This window comes from Strix aluco, chromosome 2, assembly GCF_031877795.1.
Source record: "Strix aluco isolate bStrAlu1 chromosome 2, bStrAlu1.hap1, whole genome shotgun sequence".
Classification (NCBI taxonomy): domain Eukaryota; kingdom Metazoa; phylum Chordata; class Aves; order Strigiformes; family Strigidae; genus Strix; species Strix aluco.
This window is the reverse complement of record NC_133932.1, coordinates 133,682,170-133,707,135: the sequence shown is the minus strand read 5'-3', so window position 1 is coordinate 133,707,135 and position 24,966 is coordinate 133,682,170. Positions and strand designations below refer to the sequence as shown.

The 24,966-nt window shown below is 43.5% G+C and overlaps 1 protein-coding gene across 4 annotated transcripts in view; it reads right to left on the bottom strand.

Annotated features, from left to right (window-relative positions):
• Positions 1-24,966, bottom strand: part of NARS2 (asparaginyl-tRNA synthetase 2, mitochondrial) — a 54,063-nt gene that overhangs the window by 16,058 nt on the left and 13,039 nt on the right. For 2 of the 4 annotated variants that reach the window (XM_074816411.1, XM_074816410.1), the window contains exons 6-7: positions 19,603-19,703; positions 5,822-5,954 (exon numbers count right to left, since the gene is read on the bottom strand). The exons of the other annotated variants lie outside the window; for them this stretch is intronic. In XM_074816411.1, coding sequence (XP_074672512.1) covers positions 5,822-5,954; positions 19,603-19,703 — 234 coding nt within the window. The remainder of the gene's footprint in view (positions 1-5,821; positions 5,955-19,602; positions 19,704-24,966) is intronic. 4 annotated transcript variants of the gene reach the window in all.

Below are 24,966 nucleotides of genomic sequence, written 5' to 3'. Positions count from 1 at the left end.
ATAAGCAAACAGTCAGCTTTGAACTTTCTTCAAAGTAGCTAGAAAAAGGCTTATGCAAATGAAATTAGAAAACTTCTTGGCAATTCATCTGGTTTCACCAAGCAGAGACGAAGGGATTTTACATTAAGCTTCCTCTTTCTAGAAAATGAAAGTATCATCTGGTTTCAGAAAAGCATGTTGTTTAATTAGCACATTTTTTCCTCACTGTGCGATAAAGTAACAATTAGGTTCCCACAGCATTCAACATAAGCAGCTTCCTCTTGTGGAAAAAAGATGTGGGTGGTATGGGAAAAACAATCTGAGAAATATTTCCAGGTTTGAGACTGAGGTTTTATCCTGGCAAGAAAGACAGACACGTGGGTCATGCATTGGCCTCCTCACTGCTCTTATTCTTATTTATGCCAAATGGGTACTAGGCATGAAGAGTGGAGGGAAAAAAGGGGAAAAAAAAGCTCTGAGAAGTTAGGCTTTAAGCAGATAATATAATGAAGGACTGGAAAGTAGGCTATATGAAAAATGAGTGGAGAATCATAACCACTGGCTTGCTGGTTTGAGGGAACACGTGAGCTGGAGATACAAGTGATTGGTTTGAACATATCTATCCTGAAAGAAACATGTTTGATAGGAGACTTACACACGGAAAAAGCCATTGGAATCACAGCAAGTAGCTCATCTTGGAAGTAGGACTCCTGATGTCCAAAAGCCCATTAATTTGGTTGCTTCATAATGGAAATGTAGAAATTGTGCTGGTAGGAGGGCAGGCAACGAGGACAGTGGTAAAAATTTTCCCTTTTCCCTCTTCCCTCCCAGTCTTTCTCTCGTTTTTCACCTTTCAAAGAAGTTCAGCAGTATCAATCTTTGCCTTCCCCAATGTTGCTTTGGAACTTAATGGTTAACTGTCCAATTTTGAGTAGGAACAGCTCCCAACTGTATTGTTTAATTTTAACTTGGATCTTTTGATACTGCAACTTATCCTCTTCCAAATAAAATTATGATCAGAGTTGAAACAGAGGAAATCATCAACAAAACAGCAGTAAATGTCAGCAGCAGCAACTGAAGGTGCTGTGCACTACAAGAAGGGTTCAAATCATCATCTTTATGACATAAGACACTTTCAGAAAAATCACAAGAACTGCCAGTAGGACCTTTGTTTATGCATTTACCTGTGGCATGCATGTGGATGCAGTGTAGATCACAGGGTATTTACATATGAAACATTCACCAAGTGGACCATTACTTCTTGCCTTCATGCTGGCTCTCACACACGGAACATGTGTGCACACACACCCAGAGGGGAGATTCACATCTGATCTTGGTCATAAAGTCTTCTCTCTCAGCTATATAACCGACAGCTCAGGACCCACTCTGGAGAGACACTGTTGTTATGAAAGGAAGGAGACTCTGTCAGACCACTGCCTCACTGGCCCTCGAAGCTGAACAATAAATGCTGAAGGAAGTTAGGAAACAGAGTCTCAGCTATGGCAGCTGGATGCCCCTTCAGAGAAGGAACCTATAGCCCTGCAGGTACCCCAATGTCCCTAAAGCAGGCTGCACAAGATACAGGGAACAAACCCTTCCCATGTGATTACCAGTGTTTGTTCCCTTGAGCCTGCAGTTAGATTTGCCCAACTGTCTTAGCCTTGACACTGAAGACAAAAAGTACTGTTGAGTGCAAACTATTCTGGAAATCAAACAACACCCATGTTTCAGATCTAAGGTCCCTGAAACTAACACCCCAAATCAGTGCTACTGTTGATTTCATTTCATGCCTGAATTCCCTTCTGTAAAATGGAGGTAATAATGCTCCATGTCACTGGGCTGCAATAACAGAAAATTAATTTTGATGAAGTACATAACCAGTGGAAGACAATACTTCTGCCCTCAGGACAGAGCTCAAATCCTATGTGTTAAATTGTATTCTTCATCTTAAAGAAGTGTATTCTTCATCTCTTAAAGAGACAGTGTTGCTAGCATGTCATCTTGTTAAAGGAAGACTAACACTATGCATAAACTCCCCAAAATGCCCTCAGGAAAACTTCCTTCTGGCATTTCCCAACTTTACAGCCTAAATAATGGGTTTTTTTAGCATGGTTTTGTATGCGTGCTTGATGAAATTCAGTGACGACTGTATCATATGGCCTCTTTGAGATCCCATTAGTGTCATGAGTGAAGTTGGATCCTTTAAATCCACTGCACTGCCACAACAGTGGAAGGCAAAATAGAAGATAATGACCTACAAATATGGCTACATGACATAGCACTGAAGAGAGAGGGAGAGGGTGGCAGCAGGCATCTCGGAGGACAGATGAGACTGGAAACCTTGGACCTCCAACTCAGGGACTGGATGGGCGATGGCCCTAGTGAGACGAGACACTTCCAACAAATTGGACTCCCTCCACTGTCTTACCTGACCTTCTTCTAACTCCATCTCTTTCTCATCCAATTTGGAGGAAGAGTGCCTTGGGGCAACTTGACTCAACTTCTTGATTAGACTGTTATGGAAAGAGACCACAGAGTCTCTCCTTAGATACACTTACATACACCCTGTACACTAGTGTGGTAATACTATCTATCACCCAGCCATGCAGCGTGGAGTATTGCACTGAGCACGTGGGACTTTCCACAGAAAGTATTGTGAAACCAGTATGGTGAGAGTTTAAGCTTCTTTGTAGCACTAAAACACGTTTTGGCACAGAACAGAAATTTAGATTGCATGATCAAGACACATGAGACTTCACAAGAACTAATGTGCTACTAATTTAGGAATAACTGAGAACTATCCTGTGCAATTACAGTGGGGAAAAAAGGCTGCTGCTCTAAGGTTTCAGGCCTTTGTTCCAAATACGTGTAACTTTGTTATTAAATCTTCTTTTGCCTTTTATTTTGTAAGGAAAGCTATGTTTCTTTTGGAGCTCTGGCTGAGAGAAAGATCTCAAGCCTCATCAGTGAATGGTAAACATGCACATCTTTGTAGCAAGGCTCTTCTTTAATGGTGTATAAGCAAATACTTCAAGATGTCCCTGAAGAAGCTGAGCGTTCCCAGCACACTAACTTGCTGAAGTTAGAGGTATTCAGACCAAATGTTGAATACCAATTTTAAAAATAAATTTTAAACAATCCAGCTCTTTATGTGAGGACAAAGTTCAGATGCTAAGCCTGGCCAAGAGCCCCCAAGGCATTCAACTGAGCATTTTGCACCAAACAAAGAACTTGCAGATGACGACAAACAGACAAACTGCCCAACGGGCAGATACATGAGAGAACACTGAATTTAGGTCAGTTATGTGGGGAAAAAGAAACTGAACTTCAGCTTTAGAGCAGCTGTCAGTTTTGGGTTGGTTTTTTTTTTTTTTTTAAAGAGAGATTGCCCAATGATTCAAAAATAAACAAAACGGGAACTCCACTTCTGCAAATGAGAACATCACAAAAGCAAGCATGTTGCAATGGAGACTTGCTATGAAGAATGCAAAACGATGGCTGCCAGCACACTTTCTGTTATAGGGAAAGATGCTTGTCAAAGAGTTTGGGACAGAGGGAAGAAGTGAAAGAGGAGAGCACAAGCTGAGACTTCACAAGATGTTTAGCAACAACAAAAGCCAAGCCAAGGGGGGGAAGTTCCTCCTTTCTGTACAAGTAAGAGCCCTACATGTTCCAGAACAGTTCTCAAATCTAATTCTCTGAATTGGCTGAACTGGCTGTCTATACTTCAAAAGCCAAGAAATTAGGGTTTTCAGTACAAGACTGCAGATATGTTCATGCTGTGTTCAAGGGCTCAAACACCACTTAACAGGAGATCCTGCTTACTATACTAGATAAAAGCAGTGAAAATTTCAATCAGCTCCTGATTACCCAGAGAAACAGGGGGCTCAGGAAGTAAGACGTAAACATATACATATGCTGTGCTCTAAGAATACACAAAGTTGTCCTGGAGAAAAGGAGAGAGAAATGAAAGAGCGGGATGCTGTTAAGGATGGAGCACAGAGACTCCCAATGGGTCAGTCCACACAGCCCAGTGCCATCCAGACATCCAAGATGCAGAAGCAGCACACACAAGAGACAGAGTAGGTCTGCTCTGCTGTCAGGCCATACTGACTCAGCAGACTGTATATGATCCAGGCTGAAGAAACCACCACCTGGATGTTATTTTATAAATCTGTAGCCAGTGCCTCAGGACTTTTTCTTTTTAAGGCTATTTCTTCAATAGCTTTCCAAGGAGCTTATCTGATATGTGACAGCGTGTGGATGTTTACTCACATGTCCTGCTGGGCATAAGCTGGCTTATGCTGAGACTAGTAAAATGCATAAGCATCCATCATGTGGTTAAACTGCAACCAAGAGGTCAATCCTGAAAAATCAAAAGCTAGCTGACTAAGGATTTCTTTCAGTCTTCTGCTAAAGCCACAGTAAAGAGTGTATGCCAGGAACTGTTGTTTCTACTTGAGATTTCAGTGCAGGATTCGAGCAGCTCTTTACAGAGCACACCAAGGAACATATTGCATAAATACTGCTCAGACTCACTAGAGAGATGCTGAAGATTTTGAAAGGGAGAGTGCCACTTTCATTACAGAATCACAGAATCGTCTAGGTTGGAAAAGACCTTGAAGATCACCTAGTCCAACCATCAACCCAACATTAACAGTTCCCAACTACACCATATCCCTCAGCGCTATGTCAACCCTACTCTTAAACCCCTCCAGGGATGGGGACTCCACCCCTGCCCTGGGCAGCCCATTCCAACGCCTAACAATCCATTCTGTAAAGAAATACTTCCTAATATCTAGTCTAAACCTTCCCTGGTGCAACTTGAGGCCATTACCTCTTGTCCTATCGCTTATTACTTGGTTAAAGAGGCTCATCCCCAGTTCTCTGCAACCTCCTTTCAGGTAGCTGTAGAGGGCGATGAGGTCTCCCCTCAGCCTCCTCTTCTCCAGACTAAACAGCCCCAGTTCCCTCAGCCACTCCTCGTAGGACATGTGCTCCAGACCCTGCACCAGCTCCGTTGCCCTTCTCTGGACACGCTCGAGTCATTCAATGTCCTTTTTGTAGTGAGGGGCCCAAAACTGAACACAGTAATCGAGGTGTGGCCTCACCAGTGCCGAGTAAGATCCCTTCCCTGTCCCTGCTGGCCACGCTATTGCTGATGCAAGCCAGGATGCCATTGGCCTTCTTGGCCACCTGGGCACACTGCTGGCTCCTGTTCAGCCGGCTGTCAATCAACACTCACTCCCATTGGTAGCTCCATCTCTCCCATTGGCAGCTTTCCAGTCACTCCTCCCCAAGCCTGTAGCACTGCTGGGGGTTGTGGCCCAAATGCAGCACCCGGCATTTGGCCTTAGTGAAACTCCTCCAGTTGGCCTCAGCCCATCACTCCAGCCTGTCCAGATCTCTCTGCAGAGCCTCCCTACCCTTGAGCAGATCAACTCTCCCACCCAACTTGGTGTCATCTGCAAACTTACTGAGGGTGCACTCGATCCCCTCATCTAGATCACCAATAAAGATCAGGAGTGGCCCCAAAACCGAGCCCTGGGGGACACCACACAAGCACCAGTCAAGCACATTTACACATTTCCTGGCAATACAGAAACTGTGCAGCCTCCCATTCAGATGAGGGCTGTGTTTGCACTTATATCTTCCCTTCCAATGCCCTCTGTGTCTTCACTTCTGCTGAGAAAACCCTGATCCTTGGGAAGACCCTGCGCAACCCCTATCCGGCTCTCACAGGGCAAGAGGAACTGCAATCTCAGTTGAGGGCAGGGAGCACAGCTCAGTGAGGAGGAAGAAGCTCTGGCACCAGTCACGCATGGACATTTGGAGCGCCCACCTGCATGATGTCTTGGAGGCTTTCAGTAAAGGACAGCTCAGCCTCCACCATGTAGAACTCCGCCAGGTGCCGGCGACTCTGTGAGTTTTCCGCTCGAAATGTTGGGCCGAAGGTGAACACATGGGTAAAAGCCCTGCAAGGTGACAAGAAACAGGTAGATCAGGCCTGGCACACAAGTGAGTCTCTTAAAGTGCCCACTATTCTCCCAGGATCTAGAAGTACTTCATTTCATCTTTGACCAGTTTAACAGCGCTGCTGGGTACTCTGCTGTTACATTCCTTCATCCAGGCCTGGAGAGAGGTTATTCACACCTCTCCATGACTCAGGGAGATTCCACAAACCCTATTCAGCTTTCACTCAACACCATTCATGCTCAAGATGCTTTTTGGAGCTGTGTGGGAATAAAAAATGACATTCTGCAGAAACAGATGACTGGAAAAGCACCTGGACATCGCACCAGTCAGGCTTCCCTCGTCCACGTCCCTTCGCGTTTGTTTGGCTGCAAGGTTTGACCTTTATGGGTGCTGTGACACCCCAGAGCTCAACAGAGCGGAGAGGGACCTGTTGCTAAAGTTGCTGGGCTGGTGTAAGCCCCGAGAGGTGGCTGGTGAAGCCTGGCAGGATGGATGTACAGTGTATGGCTTGCAGTCCCCCTCTAGTGGCAAGACCAAAGTTTATTGCCAAAAGAGCCTTCGACATAAAGAACTGGGATCCTTCCACACAGTTAAAAATGGTTCAGCTGAAAGGGGTCCCTACTGCAGAGAACACATCTGGGATATCATTTTATGCAACCAATACACTTCCTATTACGAAGCTATTCCTCCAGCAACCTCCTGGGGAGTCTATTTAAACACATCCTCTCTTGTTCTGCAGTCACGTCCTGCTGCATTACACGGGACACAAAAGCCTTCTTGATTCTCCACTTCCTTCACAAGAAGCCTTCCTATCAAACAGCAACACACCTGTAAAGTTTTATTTTTCTGTGGGGAAGCTGCAGTCCAAGCAATACCTTTTACGCTGTGGGCTATGAGCACTTGGGCTCCTGGACATCCTCAAGCCAGTGAGAACTTCCCGAACAGATGCCGTGACAGCTGTGTTTCCTCTAGTGCTGCATGGGAAGCAAACCATGATGGGGAGAGAGCGAGCTGCTTCAGAAAAAACATGGCCTGGGCAGCTGCTATCTTTGGTACATCTTTCATTTGACATTATTTTTAGCTGTAGACAGTGTGTAGGAGAGAAAGAACCTGATCAGTGGAAATTAAGCACAGTTTGACACTCATGCAGGGATGTGCGCTAATTGCTGCGGTTGGCATTTGACTTGCATTTTGCTCTGACAGCTTTCAACTTAAAGAGGATGTTCGCTGAAGTTTCTGTACAGGCTAATTTTGTTAAACTGAAGTTTAAATAAACAACACTACAAAACCCAGCATTTTTCCTTTGCCCCTTATGGAGGCATCTGCACTGCAAATGAAGGAACACACACGTTCTGCTTTACTCATCTGTTCCCTCATGTCACATGATGGTTAAAGGTTATGATCCAAAGAAACAGCACTTTCTTCTTCCTTGAGTTTCTAATAGTAAACACACCAGAAGAAAGTTTCAGGTCAAGACTCTGAATACGTAGCCCGCCTGTAGGTTTCTTTTCCCCACTGGCTCTGCTTTCCCTGCTCCAACAAACACGCTTTCTGTCCCTACTTTGCTCCCATACCTTCACTCCCATACATGACCACAGCATCTATGATGCTAACCAGATTTTGCAGCAAACATCTTTTCTCAAGCATCATTTTCACCATGCCTCTTTTCTCCTTGCTGCCTTTCTCGCTTGCTGCAATGTTACTGTAAACTTCTGCTGTCACTTGATCATCCTTCTTCAAACTGCCCTTTCCTAAAATGTCTATAAAACCTCAGCAGTATTTAGATAAGTGATGTACCAAGACTATTACTCACTGCACAGGTCAGTATTATCTCACCAGTTCCTGTGCTCCCCCATCTGTAGCCATCTGTTGTCTTGGGTTATACAGAAATGCATGTTCTTCCTCATAAGGCCTTTTTGTTTTGTGTTTTGTTTTTTTTTCCACAGCACCTGGCACAACAAGGTCTTGGATCCAAAGCTTAAGAGCCTCAACTGCTATAGCAATACAAACAACAAATATAAAACAGTGAGTCACTCAGCCAAAATTTTTCAATGTTTAAAGCAGAACTGGTCAAAAACTTTTGCTTGCCAGGCCATGGACTTGGGCCTGCAATGAGAAACAGAAGACCCAGGTTCTTGTGCTACCTATGCCCACGTTTCAGGCTTTTGCTAAACTATTTCAATTTGGGGCTCTTCAGTTAAAGAATTTTCCCTAAATGAGTTTAGTCACAAGTTGAGATTGTGACTGGGCCAGGACTGGACACAAGACAAAAATATTTTGAAAAGCTTGCAATTGCTGAGGTACCCACTCAGGTTTGCTCAGTTTGATGTGCAGGTCTCTAATTTCTCGCTGACATTAAGTCCTCAGAGTAACACTTAAAACTAAAGCGTGATACCAGCTGGCTAGCAGGAGATCCTGCCCCACAGGGCAACAGTCCAGCTTCAGTGAGAGCCACATTCCTCAGCGGCTGTCCAGGCACAGGCACCAACACTTCAGTTACTGTAGGTAGTGGTGGCAGATGACAGTCTCCAGCAATGCAGGCTACTATGAGCACTTTGAACTGTATTTATTTCCTACTGAATAGCAGCCCAAGTGTGACAACTAGTTACTTATCTTCCAAGGGGCTTACTGGCTGCAAGACACCTAGAAATAAAAAAACACCCAACCCTTATTGCTCTGAGATGTCAATCATGGCCAAACACTTCACAGTCACAGATCAATTTTGTGCTGCCATCTCTGTGCCCAAGACAGAGCTTTTGGGAAGAAGTGCAGAACAACTCCCACAGGAACAGATTTCAGTCTTTTCTCAGCTCTAGGCATCCTGCCGGGACGAATCTTACCTAACTTGTACACTGAGCACTATCTACGTTTACAAAATGAACCACTAGCACTACAGCTTCATGGACTACCCCAAGGTGCTCAACAACAGCAGGGTAAAGGCTTTGTGACAGCCTGTAGAGAGCCTAACATCACCAGTGTAGGGCTGAATTTGCCTGCCTGCCCCTTGGAAGAAGGAAAAAAAACCCAAAACCTAAACCCACATCTGCAGGGAGGGGAGGAATCATTCATTTCTCAGGCTAACTGTAAAGGGAAAGGATAGATACAAATAACTGTGAGAACTTCACCACAATCCTGGGACCCTGGCAAAGGGAAACTCGCCAGATGTCATGCTGGCAAAGTGATCAAAGGAGCACAGTAAATGCAAGTCATCTGGTAATGGCAACGCAGCACTGACCAGAGGCCTGGACTTAACAGAGAAACACATCTAAAAATACATATAGTCACTGTTGTCAACTCCAAGCATGAACAACTATTATCCAGACATTCATATACTGTTTACTGTGCTCTGCCATTAAAGACATTAAACAAATGCACACTACACAAATCTGACCTTTATTTGTACTTCATCTGCTATTAAAAAAACATATGTGTGATTTGGTACACTGCTGTATCACACTGAGCATATATAGATATATTAGAAAAGAGGGATGGGAGCTGACTCCGCTCCAATTTCATGGTACCAAGGGCAAAACTGGTCATTTTGTTCTGTGTGCATTCAGCACCTAGCACAATGGAGCCTCAGTCCAGGGCTGTGACTCCTATGCTCTACGATGCAAATAATCAATCATTTAACATTCCCAGACCTCTGCAAGACTTCCAGCATTTAAAAATAACTTGAAAATTCTGGCTAAGTATCCAAAAGCGCCTAGGTCACTTGGGGTTGTGGGCACTCAAGAGTCTTTCAAAAAAATCAGTAGTGCTAATTCCTCATCTCTAACAAAAGCACACACACAGGAGGTAAAAAAAAAAGCAAACCCAATAATCTGTCGAGCCCCTTTCCTTACCCATTACAGGCAGAGCAGTAATGTCTGTAACACTGTCCTTGTACGTGCTACTGAAGAACACAAGAGAGGCTTTGAAATGAGTCCCTTTACAGTCAGCTTCACCCAGATCAGAGCTCTGGACAGCAAGCCCAAGTGCATTTGTGCAGATCACAGGCACTGCCGGGGTCGACACCAGAAGAAGGCACAGAGCCGCTTAATTAATTGCTCCCTTTCTGGGACTGTATTTCACTCTGCCCAGTTCTCTGGGAAAATCTGAGAGCTTAATGTGGAGGCCAAGAAAATACCCACAGCACTCCCTCTGACACACTGAAACGCTGCAAAAGCCAGGGCCCTATCCTGCAAAGCGCCAAGCTTGCTTGTCCCAGCCCAGAGAAGGGCTTAGCCACCTTCTAGGTACAGGCTCACAAGAGTCCCTTTGGACACAGACAGCAGAGCTTGGATGTGTTGCTGGAGCACAGCCATCCTCCACACAGACCATCACTTGGTGGAGGCTCATTCCTGCACAGGCTGCATTTGTGATCTCCACCCTACAAACACCCAGGAAGGGCAAAACTTTCGCTTTTTCACCCTTATTTTACATGCTACTAAAATCCTCTTCAGAAGCAGCTACCTCTCCCCCTTCGAGAGCTTTATGCCACGCAGAATAAAAGCTCATTTCATTTGAACTCGACAATTCATTACTGAGGCAGTGATAGAAACCAATAGAGAAGTATAAAGTATCTGTGCCCAAAGCTGCTTAAAATCACCCTTTTAATTGAACTCACACAATGTTTGTAGGCCTGAGCATCTCTGCTTTACTGTCAATTTTTACACTGCAGTCCAAATAAAGTTAATTGTGCTGATGGTTCCCAAGCCAGGAATGGATTGTGCTCCTTTTCTGAGCCAGGACTCCAACGCTGCTACCGGGGTAATAAAGACTTATTTGTGCTGTCGAACCAAGGGGCTATAACTCTGAGCAAGGCTATAAATCAAGAAGATGCAATCCCTGTACAATCAGCTTACAGCCTATGCCAAGGTCACACCACACAGTAGTGACACAGCTGGAGGCAGAAGCTGGTTGCTGTGACTCAGGGCTAAGCACTAAACCACACCAGTACACACAGCTGTTCATTGTACAGTGTCCTTGTTCCCACCCCAAAATACTACAGGTGTCTGCACAAACACACACACAGTGACTACTCCGATAAGGTCTGCAGTGAAGAGTAAGCTGAAAGGTGATTTGTGCTAAATCTTACCTTTGGGCATGTTAAATGAACACAGCATGTGACTCTTCAACACAGTATGTTCCCCTGCACCATCATCCACCAGCCACCCCTAAAATCCAGATTGCAAGAAAAATCTTCTTCTAACTCAAGGACAAAACATCATGTGATGTCAGCAGAGGAAGAAAGGAGAGGAAGGTGACTGTAAAGCCCAGGAGCTTAGCTTTGTCAGCCAACCTGTCCTTTCCCTTAGGAAGGGAAGAAATTATCAAAGTAAGCCATCTGATTTAATTCCACTCTGTTCCGGCATGACCATATTCATTTTGAGCATGGAGAACCTGTCTGCTCCATCGAAACAAGCAGATGACTTTGCTCAGCTGCCAGGAGACACCAACTGGCTGCAGTGCTTGACCCAAGCACGACTGGGATTGTTCAGGTGTGCTGAAATTTGTACTTTGGAAGATGTTTTGGCCCAGCGCAAGAAACCACATGCATGCAGACACCCATTCAAACATACTGATCCAGTGCCTCCAGGGTCTAGTTTCTGGAGGAGCTGGAAACCCTGGGCTCCTTGTGATGCTAGTGAGGGTCGGATGTCCAGCAGTTTGGAGAAGAGGGAGAATATTTTACATCCTTGAGCTGGGTAGACTGCGTTAAAATAAAACCTCAGAGTTGGATGGACAGAAATGGTTGGGTTTTAACCTTAAAGTAAAGATAACACTCCCATTACTATTGTTTGGTGGTTTGGATTTTGCACAATGAAAATGCACATTTCTGCTGAAAAGGGGGCATGGGTAGGGCTGAATTTTACCCAGAAAAAAAGCAGAAAAAGGAGTTTTAAAAGATTCCTCCTAGAACATGCCACTTCTGTCTGCCCTCTGAGGAAGCTGCATCTTGACAAGGGCTTGTATAGCAGTACATGAGGCTTAAGCCTGGGCAGCAGAACCGGTGTGCTGAGTGCTAAGGTTTCAATTCATGCTGCAACGAGATGGGACTGTACTTCCTTTTGTAAGCAGCCAAAAATAAATACATAAATTAACAAAAAAAAAAAAAGCTGTCTAAGTTCCCAGACAGGGACTGGGAAGTGCCAAACTTCCCCCCCAGCCAGTCATACTGAAGCAGCGCAGCATTTTCCCTCACTGCAAAGGGCAGAGTCCCACCATGCCCGCAAGGTCACGTGCACAGCAGCACCCTCCTGTCACACTCCAGGATCAGCTCTCCCCCTGCCATGTCCTCTGCTCTGGTTTCAGTGGCAAGAAGATGGGACAAGGATCCTCCCAGGTCTTGCTGGGATCAACCTCTGCTTGAAAATGATCCAGGCACACTTGAGTAATTAACAACAATGTGACTCATATACCCTAATTATTTGGCAAAGCACCCTGCATTTTGTTTATTAAACTTCACAGCACACCTAGACACTGTATTGTTATTTTACAGATGGCAGGGGAATAGGGGAAAATCGAGACAAAGGAAACAAGAGTTACTCAGAGCCATACAATGTCTCCTGCTCCAGGCTCAAAGATCTCATCAGCCTGGGTCCTCCACCCTTTTATGTGACACTGCTCTACTTTATTCTCAGTGGAGTCTTGTTTTGTCCTAGTTTTGATATTATTACTTCTAATTAAAGTCAGTAAAACAACCGATTAGCAATGATAACTCAAGCTGGGCTGATGAAAGCCACGAGAGTAGTTAAGCATTTATTCAAATAACCATTTCCCATGCCCTCGCAAACATAGATCTTCTGCAAATGAGTGATATAAAACGTTTCAAAGATTTAAATAAAACAAGGAGCAAAGATGTTTTGAAAAACTTAATCATTCCAGTGACTCCTACTCTAAGCCACAAAAATACATTACCAGCATGGTGGGGGGGGAGCAACTGGGTTAAATCATTTTCCTTTCAGAGTGGAAAAAACACATGTTCTCCAGAAACTGCATTATAATAGCTATGAAGAGGATTTATTTTTTTTAAAATCAACTTTTTGTTTTCAGATGGACACTGGTTCCATGAACTCTGCAAATATGAATCTCAGCAAGAAACTGCATTGGTGGGTTCATTACTGCACAAAGAGTGTCATGGTTCAGGTCATATTTCAAAGTCTGGGTGTAGCTATTTAAAATCTCCAAGGCCTCAAATTCTACAGTAACTAAACAAAGTAAATAACTGTACTAAAAAAAATTACTAAAAGCTATATTAAATGCAACATGTTCCAGCTAACTATGACATGTATCTATATCCATATTCTACTTCAGTGCAATGACAGCAAACCCTTGGAGAAATTCAGGGCACACACGCTATTGGATTTGCACACCTATTTTAAGGAAAGTTGTGGAAGCAAGTAAGGATGAAGCTGCCTGCCTTAATATCTCATACTGGAGCCAATTCTTGGGGCACAGAGGCTCCCTGAGAGCTGCAGCCTGAGCACAAGGCACATTCATGCTCTTGTAAGCTCTCAAGTTTGCCACAGCGTCATAAGCCACTGATGGTCAGCTGAGCTGCAGGAACAGACCGCCCGCGGGCTGCTAGCTTGCCTCAGTCATAAAATAAAACAAGTTCGCAGAAGCCACCATGAAAGTGGCTACTATGGCACTGGGAACATGAGGGCAGAGGGTTATAACAGCCCTATTGTAACTCACAAAGCCACAGTTTCTTAACCCCTTGCAGCCCTCATGGTTTTGTCTGGGCACACGTGTGAAGCTGAGCTGCGGGGCCCTACACAAACCTGGATGCTGAGGTCTTCTGACACTGAGCCCACGGCACCTACAACTGCTTTGAATTGGGATGACACGACGTTCAGAGAACGAAAAGGGACCGTGCACTGGATTCAAGAGAGAAACATAATGGTTTATCTTAGCTTACTTGTAAAAGGAGGACCAAGAAATTCACCTAATGACACATTTCACCAGATGAGCGTAAAACCTGTTTTCTGTTGCTACCTGCACTTGATATTACGCTCAGGAGATAAAATAAAGAGCACATAGTCCAAGATGCTGTTTGGACTGCACTCAGTCCTCCATGCATGGATCCCAGAGACGTGGCTGAACTGTAGCTGCTCTCAGCACACTCACCATGCTTCTTACAAGGGAATTACCTGCTTCCCCTCCCAAAAAAGTGGAGAGGGAGAAAGGACCAACAGCATACCCATGCAGACTGTAAAGCTCCAACCAGCTAAGTGACCCCAGGTTCACTGTTGTACCTACGAAGTTCATGCAATTGGCCTCCCAGTAATACAAAGTCATTAACAATCCCCGCAGCAGTCATGAACCAGACTGAAGCATGTGGTAATTGATTAAAACCAGACATGTCATAGTTGCTTTTTATAGCTCCAATTAAGTGTCAGCCTAATTAATGGAAGTTAGTGTGCTAATTATAAGAGTCTGCGTTGTGAGTCAGACTCAAACAAACATTGTGCAAGAAATGTCAGAGATTTTTTTCAGGCATCCAAGATAAATAATTACACTTATTTTTGTTACTTCTTAGCAACAGGAATGTTATACAACTGGACATCATTCCTGCAGCTGCATTCAAAAGTATTTAAAAATTGTACAGCAAATATTTGCTTGAAGACAATGCAATCTGTTTCATCATTAAGCAAGTCATTTTGGATCAAATTTTAAGGCTGCATTTGCCAGACTGCTGAAAACGAAGCCTCTTTTATGGGAAGCAGCCTCAAACACTCCTCTCTTCAGCTCTACAGTGCTTTCTTGAACACCAACCCAAAGAGACAGCCATCTCTCTCCATCTCTTCCATGCTTGGAAAAGCAGTGAAGTACCAGCACTTTAAAAGTGAAATCAGTGTGATCTCAGTATCTTCTGAAATCAACAGGAAATCCACTGCATTCAGCTCTCTGCAAACTCAGGCAGACACAGCCAAAATCATCTGGATGTCTAAGATTTTTTTAGAGTCTCTCTGCAATGAGAAAAACCAGTTGCAGGACTGCAGAGAATATCTGGACTAGGCAGAACAGTAGCAAAATCCATGTTGGTTTAGAAATCAAGGGGTCGTGTTTGAGGAGAGAGGAGAGGGATTAATTATGTTTCAACTAAACTGAGTTTGATAGCTAGACATTAACAGGCAGATGTCAGTATAAAAGGCTGAGATTTTAAGTTAGGAAGAAAAACACAGGTCCTGGGAAGAGATGTTGAACTGAAAGTGAACTAGAGAGATAGTTCACTGAGATGGTCTTGTGGACAAGATTGGTAGAAACGAACATGAGAATGAAGCCAAGAATAAACTTAGAAGGACAGGATAATTCAGGCTGGAAGGGACCTCAGTAGGTCACTGGTCCAGTCTTCACTCAAAGCAGGGTCAGCGAGAAGGCCAGACCAGGCTGCTCAAGGCTTTATCTAGCTGGGTCTCAAAAACCTCTAAGGATGAAGAGTGCACAGTTTCTCTCAGCAATCTTTTCCAATGCTTGAGTGATCTCTTAATGATTTTATCCACTCAGAACTTCTCTTGTTTCAACTTATCCTGGTTGTCTCTTGTCCTCTTGTTGCTCACCATTGCAAAGAGTGGGTTTGTCTTCTGGATAACCTCCTTGCAGGTCCTAGAGGTTGCTATTAGGTTGCCCCTGATCCTTTTACTCATTTGCAAGGAACTTCAAGAGAACATGAGATGAATGAGAGGAGAAACCTACTGAAAGCCTGGTAAGTGAAAAGAAACCGAGCTAGGGAGAGCAAGGAACGAGGTGATACCTCATTCTGTGATTTGGGGAGGGGATAGCCCCCAGAGCTTTTAGGAAGAGGAGTTTTAGCCAAGCTCATAACGCAAAAGGCAGAACAAACAGTGCCTGGGATGAAACGTGGCACAAGGAAAATCAATGCAAAAGAATGATGGAGCAGGTAGAACTTGTGGGAAGTGCAGATGGGTGAGAAGAAAAAAAAAAAAAAAAAAAGAGTAAATACAGCCAGTGAGTTGTACTTCTTGGCTGTCTCCAGTATGCCTCTGAATCATCTTCAGCTGTCACAGACCCTCCGGCCTAGTTCAGGTCTCCAAAGGGGCCTTTATCCTCACCGGAGGATCATGGGGCAAGGAAATACCACAAGGACTTCACAGCAAACCAATGACCTTTAAAACCAGTTATCGGGGGACACACAGTCCTACAAATTTCTACCACATACATTGGTTACTGACTCATCTGAGATTGAGAAGACTAAAGAGGAGAGCTGTATTACTGAATGAAGACTTTTCTGGAGACCTTAAAGAGCCTATAGATTTACAGCAGCTGACAATGATTCAGACACCCTGAGCAGTCAACCTAAATGCTGTCACTGCAAAGATGAAGTACAATGAAATGAAAAGTTGTGCCAACTAGGCCGTCCGTGTCATATTGAGAGACAAGATGAACTTCTCTGACCTTGCCTTCAATAACAAGCATACACAGCACAGCAGACAATCGATAAATACAGGAACATGTCTCTCCCCACTTTTCCTCAAAGAAAAAGATTAAAAACCTCACAAATTATAAATGGCTCACTGCTCTCTTTTGTTATCGGGAATAGCACCAAGCAGCTGTGCCATAAAACGGAGCCCTGAGCCCCGGACAACATGCAGGCATGGGTACTCAGATGATACCCTCTGGGCTGCAGAGGAACTCTCAGCAAGGACAGCAGAAGACTTGGTTCCAGACACATCTGGTAAGTCTTTCCCATACCTCCCCTGCCCAGATTTTTCCAACCACAGTTTGGAGGTTGCTCATGAGCTCTGTAAAGCTAAAAGCTAACTCCAAACAGACATGACTGCCTAGCTGACTCCGTCCCCTACTACATAATCCCCATGGACAAATTCCTCCCTGCCTCTCATACCTATCCTGCTCCACCCCTGGTTTCTAATGTACTCTGCAGGATCTCTCTCTGTATTCCCACAGCAAGTCACAACAGGATGAGAGCCTGCATGGGGAAGGGTCACCCAAGCATTCCTACCTTTGTCTCCTCCCACAAATTCTCAGGGACCAGTTGTTCCTGAAAGCAGCAAGTCAACATTTTATTTAAGCTAAAGGGCATTTTTGAAGAATACTTCCTTTTCTGGGCATGAAAAATTTAGTCTGGCTAAAACAAAGGCTAAATTTCACAGGATCAAATCCAAAACACATAAATCTTTACTGTTTCGGCTGCTTTGTTTATTGGGAATATTGGAATATTTCCATTTTGGGGGAAGAAGGACTCCCACTTTTTACAACTCTGAAAGCATCATCACAACACATTCATTTGCCATGCAGCCCTGGTTACTATTATGCAAAGATCATGTAGGAGTCCCATTCACAGAGTAAGACCCGACTTGATAACCACAGATAAAACCTCCACAGTATCTAGAGGGTTAATACTGTGATGCATCACTATGGTGCTTCTGCATCTACAAGAGCTTGATCTATTTTTGAAGACTGAAGGGATTCAACACCACTTGAGCTGTAGGCCTCAAAAACTTGCTGTACTTCAATAAAAGGAGCAGGTTCACTGAACAGCTATGCCCCATTATGAATAAACACAGCTTATCTAAATTTAGATGGCACTGGATCCATTTAAAATGACTGTAAGAACAACATGCTACTGTAAAATAGGAACATGAAGCTGTAATGTACTGCACGCTGAAGAGCATTGATTTTTTTACCCATCCTCAGAGAGCAAGGTGCACTTGAGTGATATCAATGGAAAAAATGTTTAGCAGACAGGTCTTGCATCTGCCCAGTTCAGCTTTCTGCTCCATCCCAGAGCAGGCTGTGTACTATTTAAAGAGAACAGACCAATGGAAGAGAGTGAGATTGTATTTCAAGTTAATCATTACAATCCACACTTTTTCTTCGGACTTATCTGATTTGTGGAATTACATCTTTCAATAAAGGTCACTACGCATGACGGTCAATTAAGTCTAACACGTACTAATGCCTGTCATCCCATCTTATTTCAGGGATGCAAAAACTCCATCACCCCTACAGTTAAACAGACCTCTTCCTCATTAAATTTCCCCAGCTAATGTCTAAGATGACGCATCAGCCTTTGGCTGCCAAGTGACCTGCGCTTCAGTCGCAGCAGCCAGGGCACCACATGAGAAACATCCTGTCCATCGAGAACCTTTAGCTTGAGTACTGCAGCAGACCACCACCGTCTAGGTGGTGTGAGCAGAGACTGTCTCAGAGAGAACAAGCCAAGCAGAAAACAGCTTTCTGAAGAAAGTTATACCTTTATTATTTATACACAGAACTTGCTCTTTGAACAATTCCACTGCAGCTATTTACTAGCAGCCCATTAAATTGTGCAACAGCAATTAAATAAAAAACATTGGCTCTCAAGATTGGATACGAGGCATGGACAGCAAGTGCTAAGACTATTAGAAATACTCAGAACCTCCACATGAAAAGGCAGATCTTCCAAGTTCACATTTTCTAAAGCTAGGACTTTATCCCTCTCATCTTCAGGAGATTTCCAGTGAACAGTAACTAATCACTTTAAAAGCGATTTTAAAGTCACTATAAGTGCATGACAAATCCCCTTGGCAAGCGGCAAACAACTGCAGTGCTACCTGCCTGAGATCTGGTCTCTGAGAAGCTTTATCAGCCATTCAGCTGGCAAGCAGTGATTTGGCTGAAGTACCATGTCTGAGGAGAAACCACATTGCAAGCACTCAGAAAACCGTGCCTTCAAATAAGGGACTCTGCTGATTTGACTCCATCTGTTTAATGTACTAATTTAGTTAATTTATTGGGAAAATTCAGTGTAGATGAGGACCAAACCCCCTAATCAAAGGGAACTTTGACAGACTGACACTTTCACCCCTAAAAATCTCAGTGAAATATTAACATTAAAAGCTTAAGGATAATTTGTTTTTAATCAAAGTCAGTTTTAACTATTTGACTGGGATCACTTTATGGCTAGAATGAACAAAGACTAGATTTCAGGAAGAAGTTTTTTATGATGAGAGTGGTGAAACACTGGCACAGGTTGCCCAGAGAGGTGGTAGATGCCCCATCCCTGGAAACATTCAAGATAGGCTGGACGGGGCTCTGAGCAACCTCATCTAGTGGAAGATGTCCTGGCTTTTGCAGGGGGGCTGGATTAGATGACCTCGGAAAGGTCCCTTTCAACCCAAACCATTCTGATTCTATTCTATGATAAAGCATCAAGTGTGAAAGAAATGAAACAGGAGAAATGAGAATTGGCAGAAGGAAGAAACATAACAGGAAGAATGAAGGAGACAGAAAAAGGAAGCTTGAGAAAAAATGAGAAGAGAGGAAAGGAATGTGATATCTAAAATGAAAAAGATTTTCTTGCTGAGACATGCCAGCTGTGAACAACAAAAAGTCATTTAAGGTATTAATTATTAGCAACATCCTACAGTCATTCCCATAATGATTAGGTCTCCATCCAATATTCCCAATCCATGGCAAGCAGGAGACTCCTAGTATTTAAAACTAGTTCATAGACCAGAATTTAAAAGCAGTCTAATTTTCCCCTGCCTAGTCTGGTCTCTCGCATCATCATCCAGCCACTGCTGCTCAGTTAGTTTCTGGCACACACGTGGCAGATATCTAGTGGATACCAAGGGGGCAAAATTACTGACCAAGAAGATCCCACAGATCAAGACAAAAACTCCTCATTTTGCTCACCCTGACATCACTTCCAAATGGAGCTGGCCAGAAACTGTCAAGAAGGCAGGCACATTGAAGAAATGGGTCTTTTCTGCAGATTCCCTTGCCTCATTTGATGTCTGTAAGTCAAAAAATGAGCAAGAAGTCAGACTATCGGTGTTTGCATAAAAAGCACAGCTCCCAGCTTATTCTCCCTTTTTTCTCTTAAGAAATTCCAAGAGATTCAACCGAAACACTGCCAAGATGGACTCCAACAGTGTGGTAAGTCATAACACAATGCTCCCCATCTTTGCTCTGACTGCTAACGGGCTCCAAAACCTATTCAAGCAAAACACATTAAGAAAAAAACCCACAACATAAAGCATTCTTGGGGACTTCCCTTTCTAGAGGTCCAATGCAAATAATATGTCCGTGTAGTGAAAAGCCATACTTTAAGTGGAAAACACCGCAACTCCCCGCCTCCACTTTCAGTGACTTATGAGGATATGGGTTATAAGTATCACAACAACTTGCAGAAGAAGTTTGTGAACTGTGGCACATACCCCATGCCACCAGCAAAGCTTGGACACATCAGCACAGAGGAAGGATATGCAGTTCTTTTAACATTTCTCAAACTAACAGAAATTGTAAATTGGATCCCCAGCAATTAGTTATATATCAGCTCAGTGGAGTGGGAAGTAACTTAAGATGACACAGCTTCATGGAGTTTGTTTGCCCAAAATGTTGTGGGCAGCACAGAGTCCATACAAAGCTAAAAATAAGCAGCTCTTCACTACTCACCTCTTGCTTTTGTATGTGGCTATGTCAGGAGCTCTAAATTTTACTCAAAGAACTGTGTAACTTACATGTTTAAACACGGATCAGCTGAGTTAGGAATGACAGTGTAGAAAGGAAGGAAGTAACAACATGAAAATTAGAACATCAGGAAGGACATACTCACCATTTTACAAGCAAGTCTGAGAACAAGAGTAGTAGAAATACAGATTTTTCTAGAGTAGCCTCTGATTTTCGGATTCCCAGTAAAGTAACACGTATATAGCTAAGGGCTCTGTCTACCTAGGAGTTTGGGAACAGGTGGAGAAACCACATCCCATGTTTTTGGGAAATAGAGACATACAAGATGAAAATTCTTTTGGAACATCTGCTGAAGAACATTTTGCCCAGCAACATAAGAAAGAAAGATGCCAGCCTAATCAACCCAGACTCCAAATATAAGTATTGATTTTCACTCTTTCCTACCAAGATGAACAGTGAGGGGGAAGGGAAGAATCTCTATCATTTGGAAGTTTGAAACTTCACACAGCATTGCCTTCAAATTTCAATTTCAAGTCCGATGAGAAAATGGAGGATAATTTTCTGTGTCAGGTGCACTGACTTTTAGCAAAGACTTTTAAAAAATAGCATTATTTTCTTTTCATGGGCAAATGAATTTGTTTCCATTGCAAAAAGACAAACAGTAATCAAAAAAAAAAAAGGAATGCAATATCCTCTTAAAACTTGTTATTCAGTCTTCAAAAAAAGCAGAACTGAAACAATATGGAGTTGGAAACGTCACAGCTTACACATATATAGGCACTGAAAAACAAACTATGCCTTATTTCAGCTTTTGCATATTTTTTCAGGTCAATGGATATTTTAAGCATAAAAAACTACGAGTAATGGAAAATTTAGCAAGTTCAGTGTTTCATTATAAAAAACACTCTAAAAAAAGGCCCATTAGAGTGATGGTATCTTTTTGTTTTTTAATTTACAGGCACACAAGAAAAATTAAAAGACCTCTGTGTCAAGCACTTCAGAAGTCATTTGAGCTTATGTTGTTTTGAGCTGGGGTTGTTTTGTTTGGAGGAGGCTGAGGGGAGACCTCATCGCCCTCTACAACTCCCTGAAAGGAGGTTGCAGAGAGCTGGGGATGAGTCTCTTTAACCAAGTAATAAGCGATAGGACAAGAGGGAATGGCCTCAAGTTGCACCAGGGAAGGTTTAGACTAGATATTAGGAAGTATTTCTTTACAGAACGGGTTGTTAGGTGTTGGAATGGGCTGCCCAGGGAGGTGGTGGAGTCCCCATCCCTGGAGGGGTTTAAGAGTAGGATTGACATAGCGCTTAGGGATATGGTGTAGTTGGGATCTGTCAGTTCTAGGTTAACGGTTGGACTGGATGATCTTCAAGGTCCTTTCCAACTGAGATGATTCTGTGATAAGGACTGTGCTTCACCATTTCCCTGGCAGACACCAAGCTGACCCTAAGAGAGCAAGGAGCCCTCACGGCAAAGAAAGTCACCAGCCTGCTGGGCTGTGTCAGGCAGAGCATTGCTGGCAGGTCCAGGGAGGGGATCCCTTGACTGTGGGTGAAGCGCCCGCTTTCCCAGTACAAGAGAGACATGAACATACTGGAGTGAGCCCAGCAAAGGGCCACAAAGATGATTAATAGACTGCAGCATCTCTCATATGAGGAGAGGCTGAAAGACCTGGGACTGTCCAGAGTGGAGAAGGCTCAGGGGGGATCTTATCCTTGTGTATAAATACCTGATGGAAGGGAATGAAGAAGGAACCAGACTCATCTCAGCTGCACTCACGGAGAGTTCAAGAGGCAATGGGCACAGATTTTAAAAAAGACACTCAAAATTTCATCTGAAAACAAGAATAAACTTTTTATTTACTGTGAGTGGTCAAACACTAGAACACGTTGCCCAAAGAGGCTGTGAAGTTTCCATCTGGGGAGATATTCAAAACTCAGCAGAACAGTGACCTGGGCAACTTGCTCTAGCTGACGCCGTTTGAGCACGCCGAGATGGATTAGATGATCTCTAGAGGTCACAATTCTGTGACTTTTTTTAAAAAAAAAAACAACCCATGAAGATAAATGAGATTTTTGTTTTAGCATTTTCAATATTTCAATGTCATCCCTAAACTTTGGAAGAGTCAAAGGTTCAGGAAAAAGAAACTTTGAAGCTAATCTGAGGTTCGGCTGATCTACATTCACTTCCAAACAAATACTTTCTTCTGAGATAAGTTTGAAATAGCCACTTTTCAAAGCGTAGTTCCTAGAAGTTATGCTAAGTGTTGCTAGCTCAGCTAAGTATGTCACTGCCTTCAGCCACCCTACTCCCCAGCTTGCTTTGTCACAGGGAGGTTGCTAGGCTCAGGCTTATTTGCCAGCCTTTGATATTCCACAACCTGCCATTTTTCTCAGTGAGTTGGAAGATGTTGCTTTTGTTCGCAAAAAGCTCTGCTGCTCATCGCAAAGATAAAACAGAGACTGCCAAAGACCTCAGATCACAAGGCAGTTTTATCTCTTCACAGCATCACACTAAAGAGAAGAGCAAGCTTGCCTTGCACCATAGAGATCAATGAAAATATGACAATTTGTGGCTGTAACCCCAGGATGGCTTCCTTTGTTTCATAGGTTTTGCAGTTCTAAAAAAAACCAAACAACAAAACCCAAGGATGCAGAAGTAGGCCCCTATTGTTTTCTTCAAATAAACCCAGAGTATTTGCTCAAAAACAATAAGGATATTAATAAACATACAAACATCCACATACCACAGCCCCAGAGCCACGGCCAGAACACTACAGAGAAGAGCCACATACCACTCCAGTTTCTCCTACTGCAAGCTTAGTTCAGCTACATTCCTTGTTCCACCAGTGAAAAAAAATCCCACCTAATCCTGTAGGATGCAACTTCTAAACAACAGAAAGAGACAGACTGGAAGCAGGAAAAGAACAGAAGACATCAGCCATGAAATCTCAACACTTCCCTCCAAATCCACAAACAGGATACAGCTGTCTCAGGAGCTGGAGCTTGGTTTATTTATAACAACTTTGTGTCATTTTTCATTCTCCAGATCAGATGTAATCTCAGGGAGGCAAAGGGAAAATAGACACAACAGTAAGTGACTGGAGGAAGAGTGTGAGAAAGTCTACAGCTCAACTGGACTTATTAAAACCCGCAACCAGCTTGAGGGGCCACGGAGAGATCCCGAGACGTGTGTCTGCATTGTGAGCAGCTCCTGGACAGCTTCCAACAGAAGGTGAAGACTGAACATTGCAATATTTAGACAAAATTTTACTCCCCCATCACCATCCGATCACCTCGCCTCTCCACAGCTGCCCACTTCCTCTCCCTCATTTTGAGACACAAAGCTTGACGAATGCTTGTTGTGAGCTGCAAAAAAAAATAAAATCAATCCACTTGCTACGCAGGGAAAACTAAATGCCTCCCTCTTCCATCAGAAGGGACCCCTTTAGCAAGGAGGTATCCTGTAATTAGCAACTTTTCACATGTACAAACACTGACTAACCCGCTAGAGGTGGTTTCTCCACTTTACACATTCAGGCTAATGTTTTCAAGTGTCTGTGCCCCAGATTTATGCTCAGCCTTTTAGATCAAGCTTGCTTCCTTATAATAAACAACCACAGCCACTGGTAGAAGACAAATAATAAATAGTAGGTGATGCTATCCCTTCACTGCTGACGCTGAGAGATAGTTTTGCACATCCATGACCAGCAAAATGAAGCGAAAACATTCTTGTGCTTTTATTTCAATTAGATGAAGTTTTCTCCCACTTCCCAATCCCAATATACCCACTTGATAAAAGATTAGGGGGGGAAAATATTGTGTTTTCTTTCAAGTTCTCTCTAGTTGAAAAGTACCCAAATTACAATGGGGAAAGAGAGAGAGGGAATCTCCAAGAAACATCTTGGTGTCTCAGAGTAAACGTGCTATAAACATACTAGGATTCAACGTCAACATCAAAGGCTTTTTATTCTCATTCCAAATACGAGAACAACTGGATTTAGTACCTGTTTTGTTCTCCATCTCCTCAAATGTCTAATGATTTAATTTAAAATTATTCTCTTTGATGTCAGTCTTGTCTTAACTTTTACTTGAGGCAATTAGCTTCAGGAGTGTATAAACCGTTTGATTCTGTCTTTCACTCTATGCAAGCCAAAATGCATGAAGGGATCAGAGAAGACTTTAAAAGCTCATAGAAATCACTTCTCTAGCCCAGGCTCACAACACCATCCTGCTGAAGTTTCATAGCACCACATCTTTAATCTGGACCTGCCCTCTGTGATGTCCCATTATAAAGATGATTGGGTTTTCCTTTTTAGACAACCACTGCAAAATTCAGGACTTCCAAGAAGTCCTCCTCGTAATTCCAGTCCTAATTCTGATCAGCTGGACTTGCATTGGGCAATAGCAGCTGGTTCTGCTGAGACAAACAGCTCATAAACACGGACAGGAATTACAGGCAGAGATGAACCAGGTAGGAACAAGCAGAGACTGGGAGAGTTAGAAAATGCAAGAGCAAGCCCTCCCTCCACTCAGTTCCAGCTTACCCCAATCCCTGCTGAGCACCTCTCTGAAGTCCCAGTCTCCC